Source organism: Bemisia tabaci, chromosome 2, assembly GCF_918797505.1.
Source record: "Bemisia tabaci chromosome 2, PGI_BMITA_v3".
Lineage (NCBI taxonomy): Eukaryota > Metazoa > Arthropoda > Insecta > Hemiptera > Aleyrodidae > Bemisia > Bemisia tabaci.
The window spans coordinates 34,072,408-34,087,958 of NC_092794.1; the positions used below are offsets into that span (position 1 = coordinate 34,072,408).

Genomic DNA, 15,551 nt, shown 5'->3' on the forward strand with positions numbered 1-15,551 from the left:
TTCAGCTTCCAAAATCTTTGTCACAACTAGAGAAATTAATTCTGACATTATTAGCCATGAAGCACCATCAATTTAGAAACTACTCTCGAAACCAATTGATGACGAATAAGCCAATCCAGATGCTTGTCAATGGGGATGAATGAATGAAAACAACGAGCTTCATTCCATTTTCTACTGACTTGCCTCCAGCTCTGGAATTGCCGCTCCATTAAATGTTCGGGTGTAATTTTAAGAAAGGATTTGACACCATTTTTTTTTTCGAATCTGCGACTTCCAAAACAGATATCCAGAGTGTTTACTCCTCTCTTTGTTCCGCATGTGATGTTCTGGCCATTAAAGAGCCAAAATCGGCCGCCATCTGAGATTTTGGGCATTGCCGTGGGTTAAGGGGTCTGTTAAACAATTTTTTTGGAATCAGCGACCCAAAATACATAAGTTGTCCCAAAAGTACTGCACGTTTTTTTTTTTTTTTTTTTTTTTTTTTGGACGAACGGTAGTAGATATCAAAATTCTGTTTGTGTAGTCTTAAAAACCGAGCAATTACCGATAAAACAAGACAAATCCGAGCTCTCTAAGTCAAAAAATGACCAAGTTACAGTGTTTTGAAAATGACTTGTAGAGGTGACCCCTATAGGATTTTTAGCTTCTTTTCTTGAAAAAAACCAAAGAATTAAAGATTCAAGTGGTTTTATTAAATCAATTTTACAGAATCTTACCAAGATTACTAGCATTTACTCTTCTTCTTTGGACAACTGGACACGAGTTTCCTTCTCAAAATACCTTCCATCACTTGCCACACAGCGCCGCAACCGTTCTTCCCACTTCTTCAAATATGTTTTTTCGAATTCTTCTTGTCTGATGACTCTTTTAATAGCTCTTAGCTATTAAAAGAGCTCTTTTTATCCCGTTGATGGAGTTAAACTTCCTGCCTCTTAAGCCCTTTTTCAACGTATGGAATGACCAAAAATCGCAGGGTGCGAGGTCCGGGCTGATACCATGTTGCCAACCTCATTCGATCGCGACGATTTCTCTGTAGAATTTTTCATTAATCAAATCTTTGTTTTTTCCCAAAAAATCCTGGAGGGATCACCTCTACGATTCATTTTCAAAACACAGTAACTTGGTCATTCTTTGGCTCAGAGAGCTCAAATTTGTCTTGTTTTATCGGTAATTGCTCGGTCTTTAAATTAATGAAGTTACTTTGAATCTGTAAAAAGTCTGTGAATTTTCATACTCTCAGCTTTCTAGAAAACCTTAGTTTTTTTAATTCGGTCTCCTTAGTGCCGAGTGACATGATGCAAACAGAAACTGTGATGTCATCAAAGGGCTCAAATCAGCATTCAAAAGAAAATACTCTGGCTTTTTGTCTCATGAAGCTGTGATGCCTCATGATAACGCTAGGCCCCATACAGCTCATGTGACCAATCAGTTGGTGATCTCCTTGAAATGGGACCTTTCCCCCATCCTCTTAATTCTCAGGATCTCACCCCAAGTGATTTACCACGTATTACCTGGGCTACAGAAGGATTTTGGTGAAAAAAGTTCTGACAATGAGGTAAAAAAAGCTGTATGAAAGTGGTTGCAAAAACGGAATCACCAGTTTTACACAGATGAAATCACAATGGATGAGCTCAAAAAGCTCTTGTCACGGTGTGTAAAATGTGTCCAACGAGATGGGGGATTACGTGGAAAAGTAAAGTAAGGTCTTCCCTAACATGACAATTTTACATTTTAAACAAAAACTCACATTTTGACGATTTGCAGGATGAAGCCGCATGTTACCGTCCTGCGACCTCCCCAGCGCGCATAAATTTTGGACACGCGGTGGTGAGGGACAGGTGTGGAAAAACTAATGTCACTTGGCACTCAGAAGACCAAATTTTGAAAACTGATGTTTTTTAGAAAGCTAAGAGTATAGCAATTCAAAAATTTTTTACAGATTTAAATTATTTTTTTTTTTTTTAGAAGACATGACAAATATTAACTTACTTTACGAATTCCCCTTGTAGAATAATGTGCACCCTTGCATGATTCGATAGCCTATAAAGGAACCCATCACGTCGAGTGCCGGGAGGCCGGCTCGATTCATTGTGGGCATTAGCTTTGAATCTAAATGGGAAACTCATTCTTTTGTTTTGTGCTCACACCTCAGTTTGACGTATGTGATGAGCCAGCAATGCGGTGTAAATCTTCACACTTGAAGGGTTGATTCTGGAGTGATATTTAGATCCTAAGTTAAATACCATTGCCCAACAATGACATAGGTACAAATCTATGCTATCGATAGCACTCTTCCATGTTCGCTAATGAAATCCAGTTTCTTGAGTTAACAGTACCCTAACAGTAAGCTTAAGTGGCTGTGCCATCACATCCGCTCAAAATATTTCATTTTTTAATTTGCCGCCTAAATCAAACTACCGCTACTCGCTGCGTGCCACCTCCATTCCTGCTGTGCTATCTATTCTGATTATCATTATAATCCTTCTCTGTAGAATATCTACAGGGTGTTCCAAAAGTCCTGCTTCCCCCCCCCCCCTGGTAACTTTTGAACGGTTAATGATAGAAAAACGAAACTTTAGAAATGTTTCTATCTCAAAGAGGACCATCTTCCAAGGGGGTCAAAATGTTTGCCCCTCCTTCGGGAGGGGGGAGGGGGCTTTTTTCCAATGGTAACCCGTATCCTGTGATACATCATTGGGAAGAGTATTACAAATGAAAAATTTTGGCGCAAACCACAGATCAGTATCTTAATTTTTGACCGAGTTATGACGAGTTGAAAGTCAAATTTGATCTTTTTTAAGAAAATCATAACTCCGATTCAAATTATCGTAAAAAAAATAAATAAATAAAATAAAATAAAAAGTAATAAATAAATAAATAAAACGGGAAAATTTACCAAATTGCACTTTCAAACATTTCCAAACAGAACCGGGAAATTCGCCAGAAATGATGCCCCGGTTCTTACCAGCTCTGCAACGAAAAAAGAGGGGGGCAGCGGGGGTTATATGGATGTTTCCGTCCCTAAAGTAGGCGGCAGTTCCTGTGTTGCAGTTCTCCGACTGGGCGCAACGTTTCAAGGGTCCGCGTCAAGTTCTACAGTGGTTTCGGGCATCATTTCTGGCGATTTTCCCGGTTTTTACCCGCTCCGCAACGAAAAATGAGGGGGGCAGCGGGGGTGTTTTGGATGTTTCCGCACTTTAAGGGGGTGGCAGCCCTTGTATTTCAATGCTCCGACTGATCGCAACGTTTCAAGGGTCCTCCTCAAGTTGGACATTAGTTTCGGGCATTATTTGTAGTGAATTTCCCGGTTTTTACCCGCTCTGCAACCAAAAATGAGGGGGGGGGGCAGGGGGCTAAGAGTTTTGAAAACTTACTTCACAGTCGCAGGCTGCGTTTGCGTCAACATTGGCAAGAAGTTCCACTCGGATTTGATGCTAAGTTTGAAGCTCTTCTGTGACTTTTCGCATTTTAATGCAATGTTTCATTGTAACAGGCCCATCGCCCTCTACGGGGGGGCTGTGGTGGCCCGGGGGCAATATGAAGACTTCGGTATCAGACTTGGAGTATTCGAGGACTCTTTGAAAAGAGAAACGGTATGTCCAAGAGCCGACGAAGCTACTCTAAAAAATGAAGGTACGGACCCCCTTAACTTTTGACAGGGGGGTCAGATCGACTTCCAGTTTGCGCCAAAAAGTTTCTTTTTTCATGCTCTTTCTAACGTTGTATCACATGATGGGGGTTGCCATTTGAAATTTTTGAGTTGCCCCCCGCCCCCCCTCCCCCGGGGGGGTGAAGAACTGAAAAGTACCTCAAAAAGTTTCCCCCTCGATATGAGGAAGGACGCCACAAACCGCAAAAGATATCATAATTAGAACTAAAGTTATGGCCAGTGGTGCGTAACTTTTGAATAACCCTGTATATGTAATAACAAGAATTAATATGACCTCAGTTAAAAATGGAAATATTTGACAAACTTACTGTAACTGTTTAATGTTGGTTAGAGTAAAAACAATAAAAAGAATAATTTGTTGTAAGTTTGAAACTATGTGAAAAGAAGGTGAAACGCCATGGAATTGTGCTCTGGCTGAAAAATACCTAAGTACACGAGAGAAATAAAATAACGTTTAACTGATGAAGAGGAATAAGGATAGATATTTGAAATAGAAACCCTATTATCAGTAAAGAAAGGTATTTTTCAGCTGGAGACTCATAACCGGGAGTTTCACCTTCTCAACGAGTGGATTGTGTTGGATTTCAATCGACCTACTTATGCTATTTTAAGTTTTTATCTACTTTCAGACATGTACAATTTTATTCATTAATCATAAGATATTCATTTAGTTTCATTTTTGTATGTTCACCACTCTGCGGTGCTATTTGACTAATTCCTATGTAGACCCCCCTCGCCCTCCGTCTCCTGACGGCTCCTTGGCCAGGGCCACCCCTCGTTGTATCATCCCCACTCCAGCGCCCCAGATGCGCGCGCATTCCTCGCCGAGTGGAGGACCCCGTCTTCCCAGCGGCCGCTCTTGCCGCTGCAATTCAGTCCCGTTTTCAGAGCCCCCTGCGCTTCTCTTGAATTCGAGGCTCCTGGCCTGTCCAGTAGACAAATCCTATTTATTTGCCGCAGAGTGGGTACAACTGATGTACGTCACTTCGACAAATAAATCTAAAGTGTGAAACATTACCCCGTGTTACATCACTTACCCTGACTTCTGACTCCACTGAGTCAATTGAGCAGCTACCGGCACGAACTTGGCACATCTTTTAGGTGCGCTGAAAAGTTCGCGCTGACTCTCAACTTGGCTCACGGCACGGACTGGGCACGTCGCTGACGCGCTTAACAGTTCGCGCTGATTGACACTTTTCTCTATCTTTTTTTTATTATTTTATTTATTTGTTGAGGGACGTCGAAACCCCCCCCCCCCCCCCAAGGGAAAGCCATACTTTATTTTTTATTATTTATTTATTTGTTTTTGGTTTTGGTTTTGACGGTTCCCGTTCATGGTCCCTCGGGCCGGATTTCAGACATTGAGCCGGCAATTGAAACTTAACTTTCTGTTCAAGCATCGACAGGATCACGGAATTGTTCTCGACAAAATTTCTTTGATTGATTGATTGATTTTTTGACATTCACTCCTACAATGAGTGAAGAAGAAATGACAAGAAAACTCAAAACATTGCGCCGCCAAAGAGGCAATGTTCAGGGTGCTATCACCCAATTCTTTAAGAAACTAGACGGTTGGAAGGAGAACCCCGAATGCCGGGATTCTGATTTTTTGGAGCAGAGCCTGGAATCTCTCCAAAAAACATATCTCAAATTTGACCGAATTCAGGATGAAATCGAAGAGCTCGATGAAACCGAGATCGAGCAACGAGAAGTTTTCACTGACCTTTTTGACAAAGCCGTCGCGCGTGCACGTAGGTACTTGCGCGATGCTGCCAAGTCTCCGGATACCGGAACTAAATCCGATAGTTCCACTTCCGCGGAAAATGAATCAACTTCCTCGATTTCAGTTAAACTGCCAACTATAGCACTACCTAGCTATGATGGGTCCCTGGAAGGATGGGCTTCATTCTTCGACCTATTCACCAGTTTAATTGATCAGAACCCGAAACTTACAGCCGTGAAAAAGCTGTACTATTTGAAAACTGCGATGACTGGTAAAGCTGCTGATTTGCTTACCAATTTTAAAACAACTGATGACAACTACCGATTGGCCCTGGATCTTTTAAAGGACAAATTTTATCGTCCACGACGCACCTTGCGTCAACACTATGGTAATTTACGTGATTATCCAAAACTTCAGAAGGATACACCAACGGCATTGGGAAACTTAGTTGATTTTTTCTAGGTCAACTTAAGAGCAATGAAAAACTTAGACGCTCCGATTGATCAATGGAGTGTTCCCTTGATCGACTTGATTTTGACTAAAATTGACGAGAAAACAGCTTATGAGTGGGAACTAAAATTGACTGATGATAAAATGCCAAGCTACGAACATTTGCTTGCTTATTTGGAGAAAAGAGCAAATTCTATTCACTTGTCCGGTAAGCCAGAAACGAGTGAAAGTAACAAGTCCAAATCAAGTAATTTTCGGAAAGACACCAGCTCCAATTATCCGAAAAGAGGCGCTCTTGTCGTTACTAATGAGAAGCGGCACCACTGTAAATGCTGCAACGACGGAGTGCATCCCCTCTATAGCTGCCCTCGCTTTAAAACTATAAGCGTCCATGATCGCAGAGACGTAGCGAAAAGGATTGGTGCCTGTTTTAATTGTCTCAAATACAGACTTGGGGAAGAAGAAGGCCATCTGGTAACTAACTGCACGAAGAAAGATAAAAGGTGTCGAAAATGCGGTTCTCTGCATCATACGTTTTTATGTTCATCTGCAAGCTACTCGCCCACTATGAAAACTACTCATAGCCCCTCGGATTCAACAGGGGAACAACGACGGGAGGAATCGTCCCACGCATCCTCCTCCACCCCCCACGTTTCATTGCTGACAACCGATAGTGAACACTCACCAGGAAATAATTTGGATTCTGTTGTTTTATTAGGGACTGCCCTAATCAACGTTCTGGGAAGGGATGGTGTTTATTACACTCTTAACGCGGTGGTTGACAGTGCCGCCTCGTCATCCTTCATATCGCTCGCAGCAGCTCAAAAAATTGGTCTAAAGTACTTCCGCACCTCTGAGGCAGTCTCAGGAATCGGAGGGAGCCAAGCAGGGGTGAAAGGTCAAACAACCTGTTACGTTCGCCCTAGACACCAAGACTCACCAGTGTTGCCAACTGACACAGTTGTAATAAAGAAAATCGTTGATTTGCCTAAGTCATTCATTCCGAAAAATGTTAGAGCTCACTTTTCAGATTTACCATTGGCTGACCCTCACTTCGGCACTGCTCGCGAAGTTGAGTTTCTGATCGGAGCTGATATTTTTCCACTGATATTCATGGGAGAAAAGAATTTTGGCCCATCCGGTACGCTGACAGCTTTGAACAGTGTATTTGGATACATAATAATGGGTAAAATTGACAACCATGGTAACCAATTTCCGCGGCATGTAGCACTCATTGCTGCACCCTCAAATGGTTCCTCTATAGATACTCTATTTAGAAAACAACTTACGGAAGATGAAGGACATAAATATCCTGCAGCAGCCACTGCGCTCTGCCGGGACATGTTTGTTGACGACTTGGCAACTGGGGCTCCGGATACGCAACGTTTGTTGGAGCTGCAGCATCAAACAATTGGACTTCTTAAGGAAGGATGTTTTGAAACTCAAAAGTGGGCCAGTAATTGCCCGGAAATTTTGCTCGAGGTACCACCTGAGCACCGCACCACTTCATTAGATTTAACTGATGAATACGCGGCAAATTCAAAAATTTTAGGAATACACTGGAACGCCCGATCGGACTACTTTTATTACGTGGCTGAAACAGGACCTCATGAAATGACGAAACGGAATATTTTGTCTCAGGTAGCTCGAATTTTGACTCGAATGGTTTAATATCGCCCATAGTTTTTAAGGCAAAAACTATAATCCAAAAATTGTGGATTGAAGGACTTGATTGGGATGACCAGCTACCTGACGAATTGGAATTGGAATGGACTAAATTTTACGAAAAATTGCCTTCGATTAGCCTCTTGAAAATAGACCGATGCGCTACGGCGCCGAACGCAACGTCTCATACCCTAGTCGGCTTTTCAGACGCTTCACAACTTGGATACGCTGCAGCCGTGTATGTACGGTCTGAAGCCGAAAATGCAGTAAAAGTTTCTTTACTGGCATCTAAATCACGAATTGCACCTTGCAAAACAATTTCTACACCTAGACTTGAATTATGTGGAGCACAATTATTGTCTACTCTCCTAATCCACTTGAAGGAGCAACAAAGTGACGTCATGGAAATTCATAATATTGTTGCTTTCACTGATTCTCAGGTAATTCTAGACTGGATCAAAACTTTGCCTTGCAAATTGAAGACTTTCGAAGCTAACAGAGTTACCTACATACTCGAGAGGCTCGAACCATCCGCATGGAAATATGTTCCTTCGGAGTTGAATCCCAGTGACTTAGGGTCACGTGGGTGTTTTCCCGACGAATTAGTAAACCATCCGATGTGGTTTACGGGACCGCCATTTTTATCTGACCCCATAGATGAATGGCCGAATTTCGCTGAGACCACCAGAAAAAATTCTAGCGTGGTTTTGATAGTGATTGATCCCACTTTTTGGGATCAGTTGATACCGCAATATTCGAACTTGAATAAATTGCAGCGTGTCACTGCATGGATTTTGCGTGTTGCGCAGAACTGGAAACGAACTCCTGACAACCGGGTAAAATCACCGACCTTATCCGTATCAGAACTTAGAGACAGCCTTACATGCCTCATCAAAGCAGTGCAGAGCAAACACTTTGCTGCCGAATTTAAGCTTTTGAGGCAGGGCCAAATTCCGAAAAATTGGGGACACCTGCAACCGTTTGTTGACATTGATGGATTGCTCAGGGTCGGGGGCAGGTTGCGCAACACGAAGTTACCGGAAAGCACTAAATATCCGATTTTATTACCAAAAAGTGACCATTTGGTAAATTTACTCATCGATTGTTTTCATCAACGATACTTACATGCTGGACCAAGATTACTACAATCTCTCTTAGCTCGCCAATTTTGGATTCCCTGCGCTCGCCAAATCATTCGCTCAAGACTGAGCAAATGCCTTCCTTGTTTTCAAGTTAAACCTTCGAATGCCGCGCCCTTGATGGGAGACTTGCCCTCCTGTCGAGTCAACCCTACAAAGGTATTTTTAGAAGTGGGTCTGGATTTTGGAGGCCCTTTTGAACTCAAAGAACACAATCGCCGAAATCCGAGAAAAATTAAGGGTTATTTGTGTTTATTTTTATGCATGGCGACAAAGGCTGTTCATTTAGAAGTAGTCAGTGACCTCACTGTTGAAGCCTTTCTCGCGTCATTAGACCGGTTTGTTAGCCGCCGTGGCTTATGCAAAAAACTTTTTAGCGACAACGCTACAAATTTCACCGGGGCTAAACGCCATCTCTCCGAACTTTATATATTTTTACTCTCTCAAAAACAAACACTGGATGATCAACTGGCAAGCAGACAAATTGAATGGAATTTCATCCCCCCTTCTGCTCCCCATTTTGGAGTTGTTTGGGAATCAGGAATCGCTTCAGCGAAATACCACTTAAAACGAATAATTGGCGACCAATCTTTGACATTTGAACAATTGACTACAGTTTTCGCAAAAATTGAAGCCATCTTAAATTGCAGACCTCTATGTCGTCTATCAACTGACCCTACTGAAGTTGACATCCTGACTCCAGGACACTTTTTGGTAGGTGGGCCGTTAGTTGCGGTACCCAAATACGATTTTGCTGAAGTGGCTACTAACCGGCTGTCCCGCTGGCAGCTGCTCCAGAAAATCACTCAGCAATTTTGGAAAATATGGAGTAGAGATTATCTTCACACCTTGATTCAACGGACAAAATAGCAACAACGCCAAGAAGATTTGAAAATTGGGGCAGTGGTCCTCTTGGCAGACAACGATACCGCCCCAACTCACTGGAAAAAAGGAATCATCGATGCCGTTCACCCCGGAAAGGATGGTGTAGTGAGAGTGGTGACAGTCCGCACGGCTCGAGGAACATACAAGCGTCCGGCCGTAAAAATTTACCCTCTTCCCAGTCATTAAATCTGCACCCTCCGCTTCGACCACTTGACACCCTCACCTTGACGGGCCCACATGTGCCCTCAAGGCTTCATCATTCAAAGACACTCATAACTTGAAAGGCTCATTTGCAGCTCAAGAAACCGCAATATGAAACACGGCTCTGAACAGTTCAATTTTATGTTTTTCTCCTCTTTTTGATTTTATTACTTGCTTTCTTCCCTAAAATTTTGAGCAGCTCTTCTGAAGCCTCAGTTCTCGCTCATCGTTTGTGAGAGTAGGTCTCACTTCATGTGTCCATCGAAATAGAAGATTCAGATTGGTATCAAAATTACACATTGCGCAACATGCGTGGTGATTTTGACATAAAATACTTGTAAATACGTAAGTTTCATTATAGGGTTCGATGATCAGTGTTTTTAGTTTTATTGCGAGCCCTCGAGTAGTTCGCGGTCGGGGGTAGGGTAGACTGGGGTTAAGTGGGCACCATTTTGTTTGAAAAATCATAAAACAAATTTGGTGATAGAGTTAATCTTTAAAGTACAATGTCTTCAGTATAATGTAAGGTATCTGCAAAAAATAGTATGTTTCATTTTTTAAATTTCTTCATGGTCAAAATTTAGATTTTGTAAAAAATGGGAAAGTGCTCAGTTAACCCCGTGGGGTGGGTTAACTGGGCACTGGGGGTGGGTTGACTGGACACTAAGATGAAAAAGCATACTTTTGAAAGAGGAAACTTTTATTAAGTCAAATGAACAAGTGGAAAAGTCTTAAAAATTAAAAAAATACATCTGAGGATGATTTTTTGTTTGTCTTAATACTTATATTATGTACATTTTCACTAAGAGATACGGAAAACTTATTTCAATGACTTCTGAATAGGTCCCATGGTTGGTTGTCCTTTTTCTCTTTTTAGTTGTTAAAATACTGCAATTAAAATCAAAAAACAAGTTTTAGTGAATGTTTTGGCTAACTTGTAATCTATGGGGTTAACTGGGAATGCCCTCTTTAATCCCATTTGGTAGTGTTCAGTTAACCCCATTTGGTAGTGTTCAGTTAACCCCATTTCGGAATTTCAGAGAAAAAAAATCATAAATAGTACTCAATTGGAATAATTACCAAAGTAATCACTGGAAATAGTACATAAAACTATAGATGAAACAATAAAGCACTTACCAAAGCCTTCCTCAAAAGCTAGATATGTCATTTGGGCTTCAGTTCTCAGCACCGGGAATTTACTTTTCGCCCCACGAAACACATTTGTAAACATAACTTCAAAAAAAAACAAAGATTATCAACTCAGCGCAAGGTACACTAGTAAGGGTCTATAAACTGATGAAATTGACGCGTAGTTGGTTTTGAGTTTGCCCACCAGGTGGCAGCTAGGTCGAGTGTTCAGTTAACCCGCCGTGCCCACTTAACCCCAGGCTACCCTATGTTGGATTTCAATCGACCTACTTATGCTATTTTAAGTTTTTATCTACTTTCAGACATGTACAATTTTATTCATTAATCATAAGATATTCATTTAGTTTCATTTTTGTATGTTCACCACTCTGCGGTGCTATTTGACTTATTCCTATGTAGACCCCCCTCGCCCTCCGTCTCCTGACGGCTCCTTGGCCAGGGCCACCCCTCGTTGTATCATCCCCACCCCAGCGCCCCAGATGCGCGCGCATTCCTCGCCGAGTGGAGGACCCCGTCTTCCCAGCGGCCGCTCTTGCCGCTGCAATTCAGTCCCGTTTTCAGAGCCCCCTGCGCTTCTCTTGAATTCGAGGCTCCTGGCCTGTCCAGTAGACAAATCCTATTTATTTGCCGCAGAGTGGGTACAACTGATGTACGTCACTTCGACAAATAAATCTAAAGTGTGAAACATTACCCCGTGTTACATCACTTACCCTGACTTCTGACTCCACTGAGTCAATTGAGCAGCTACCGGCACGAACTTGGCACATCTTTTAGGTGCGCTGAAAAGTTCGCGCTGACTCTCAACTTGGCTCACGGCACGGACTGGGCACGTCGCTGACGCGCTTAACAGTTCGCGCTGATTGACACTTTTCTCTATTTTTAGTGTATTTTCCGAAGAAATACACTATTGCATTCTCCTATGATGTCGGACCCAGACCCGAGACCTTGTGAAGAGCACCGATCACGGGTCGTAGATCACGAAAATATATGCCATTCAAATTCATGTGTATATATATATATAATAAAGCGAACTTCATGAGTTGTATAAACTCATGAAACTCATGTTGTTATACAACTCATGAAGTTCGCTTTATTAAACATAAAATAACCATGAAATTAGAATTATATATATACCCGCCCGGCGGGTACGTGTAATTTTGTCAGCTTGCATGAACGTAATTGGCAATGTGTCTGCAATGTGTTTTAGCAACATAATGGGAATGTTGCAAAAATACGTTTTAGCAACATAATGGGAATGTTGCAAAAATACGGTGAAAAAATTTCGGTGATTTATTATAGGAGTACTCTGCATTTTTACTCCTAGAATTCAATGTGGACCGCAGAGGAGCGCTTCTTAGGCACCCGAAATTCACTTTAAGTCCGATAGTAGCCGCGCTCCGCCCGGGTTCCCAAGCGGGCTCCCATCGAAGTACTAACTACGCCCGACGTTGCTAAACTTCAGTGATCGCCCGTGTGTCGCTGCCACTCAGCTACGGACGCTCGCGTGATAGAGTTTGGTTATTTAGCATTAATAAACACCCCTAGATCTGGTTCAATGATAGAAAGCAATGATATTCTTGCATTTCTGTGCATAATTCTACAACGAAGGATACTGAACATAATATTAGGATCAAGTTTTTAAAAAAAAGGAGTATGAAAAAAAAATTAAAAAAGAATTGAATAAATATATTCATTTTATATAAATAAAATTATTATTATTTTAATTATTTATTTAATTATATTATAATAATTTATTATTATTATAATTATTTGGTATTTTTATTTTGTATTAAATTATTTTCTAATTATTTATATTTATTTTTTTTATTTTATTTTTTATTTTTAAATTATTTTTTTATTTTTTTTAATTTTATCTTCATTTGTATATTTTTATTGTTAATTTTTTTATTTTTTGAATTATCTATCAATTAATTTTTGTTTATTTTTGTATACACATATACATATTTTTGCGACATTGTATGAGGGCGCATTCTCTTATATTGATTGGAGAAAATCATCTGTTGAGAAACAACAGAAAGGAGAACACCTGAAACAGTGGAAAAGTGTCCCCTCCGATTTGCAGCACAGCATCTGCTTGACCTCATATCTGATTTCTACGACCAAAATTACACAGGGATTGATACCTCACATGACACTATATGCGCATTTTAAAAAACCGAAATCCCAGAGGCCTTATTATGGCCGCCATTTTGAAATTTAGGCATTTTGGGGGGTGTTCCGAGGTCGGACCGTGGTAAACTTTTGGTATGTTCTTCAGGAGGACCTACTGATGACGTTTACATAGGAAAAGTTTGTTCAGCAATTTGTTCCGGGTCAAATCGTGTTTCTCCCTGACTAATAATGTTTAACAACGTTGTCACAATATATCTAAGAAATATTTATTGAAACGTTTTTTAATAATGTTCCAGAAACATTTCTAAAAACGTTTTGAAAATATTGTCTAAAATATAATGTCAGGCAACATTGCTGAAACATTGCTTAAACGTTGCTGCTTTACCTTTACAAAGCAATATCATCAAAAATGTTGCCTTGCAACGTTGCGGCAACGTACACATTGCTCCCTTGCCGGGCGGGTATATATATGTATGTATGTATGTATTTCCGCCTTTTTAAGAGTTTTCGATTTTTGAGTAGTTATACCTTTCTTACGTTGAAAGATATTTTGACCAATTTTTTTGCATTTAGTAGAGACTCATTAGAATTACTATTCTGCGGAAAAAAATTGAAATTTGAGGCAATAGATTTTGAGGGGTGGGGCTCGAAAGTGGGGGGAGGTCAAATCTTGTCCACTCGATAACTCGAGCGAAAATGAATATTTTGAGCTGAAATTTTTACGGGTGGTAGTTCTCCCCTAGGACTGATTTGGTATTGAATTTGAGCTAAATCGGCCGATCCGACGAAATTTTCCGGTTAGCGGTCAAAAAGTCATCTGGCAAAGGCACCTCAGCGATACTTAGAATATTTTCTTGTCAGGGGAAATTCCGTTAAAAACACCTCAGCGATACTTAGAAGATTTTCCAGTCAGGGTCCAACCGCCGAATAACGTTTTATCTGGCGGTACCGTACCGCCGAATAACGCCATCCAAAAAAAAACTAACTCTTCTAACACGAGTCTTTCTTTCAAAAAGTTGTTGTATAAGTTTCATGAGACATTTTACTTCTAAAATATATAATACTCTAAATGGTTATTCTAATTGTTACTTCTCCACGATTTTTCACGAGTTTTTGAAAAATGTTTTATGTATTAAATAACAGAAAATTTACGTTTTCAGTTTTTTTATGTGATAAGAAATGGGTCAGTCACGTCAGTCACAGAACTGTGTGTTGATGCTTGATTCTTGTAGATCAGCTCAAACGTTTAGTTCTAGCGAACGCAAGGTCGATAGACCTAGGTCAGTCCAATAACAAGATGTTCTTTAGAATCTTCCAATCTGGCGAAAATTCCATCGATTGGCTTTTCCATTACTTTCTAAACGTTTCCCAATTTGCACTGCTTTGTTGCATAGGTCCCCCTCGATCTGCATAAGACCAATGTGATCGGATCGAGGAAACAGTAGAATGGGACAAGCAGATGGGGCAATCTTTTGGCAACGTGGACAGCCCTCGTCGCCGTTATGCAAAGATTACCACGCTCAACTTTCCTTATGGACTGACCTGGGTCCATCGACCTCAAGCGAACGGATTCGGTTCACTTGTATACCTTTCTTGAAAAGCTGGCAACTGCTTCTTGAACATTCTACGTGAGCATTTTACACAATCGAAGTATGTACTGCCGATATAACAGCAAGGCACGAAGTGTTAACATTTTTTCGAACGCGACTCCAGGATTGTTTTGGTGCGTGAACTTCACTCCGTCCGCTACAATGCACTTTTAAGGCCTTCGACGCACCTGAACTTCGGACCTCGGTTCGGGTCGAGATCCACTTCAGGTTTGCCTCGGCTAAAAAGAGTTAATGAGCGAGGCACGTCTGCCTCCCACGGATGTTCGGAGGCAACTGGTATCTGCTCAGGTTTGAAAGGATCAGATACCCAAGCATGTGGTATCACCACATATTGAAGAGGCAACATGCAGTACTATTCACCTTCTCAACTTAATCCATTTTAATACACAATTTTTCCACACCACTGTCCTCCTCACACTCGCCAATTTTAATTCCTATTTTTGTGCAGTTTGACACAATATCCACGGTTACACTCCTATTATTATACTACCTACTATCCATATTTCTTTATTTTCAAATATAGTTGGTCAATATTCTCATTAATTTGTTTTCTCTGTAATTGTGAATAGGTGCCTGTGAAGGAACATTAACCTGTTCAACTTGTCATGTCATTCTAAGGAAAGAGGACTATGACAGGTTACCAGAAAAGCCAACTGACGAAGAATTAGACATGTTAGACTTAGCGCATGGCCTTTGTGATACGTGAGTATTTCCTTCAATGTTTTCCCCTCAGTAGTTTATATGGAATCATTTCCAGTACCCGCCCAATCCATTGAAGACGACACCAGTAAAATGGGGGAGTGACCTGATCTTATATAACTCTCTGCACCACCACTCAATTGGGGCGTGATTATACTCTCGATCACTTCTAGTATGTGTGTCTGCCAACACCACTTATCAGCAAAAAATTGAAGCAACATAAAATT

The 15,551-nt window shown here is 41.0% G+C and overlaps 1 protein-coding gene across 3 annotated transcripts in view; it reads left to right on the forward strand.

Annotated features, from left to right (window-relative positions):
• Nucleotides 1–15,551, forward strand: part of Fdx2 (Adrenodoxin-like protein 2, mitochondrial Ferredoxin 2) — a 117,213-nt gene that overhangs the window by 50,838 nt on the left and 50,824 nt on the right. For all 3 annotated transcript variants that reach the window (XM_072297200.1, XM_072297199.1, XM_072297198.1), the window contains exon 3: nucleotides 15,195–15,327. In XM_072297200.1, the coding sequence (XP_072153301.1) occupies nucleotides 15,195–15,327 (133 nt within the window). The remainder of the gene's footprint in view (nucleotides 1–15,194; nucleotides 15,328–15,551) is intronic.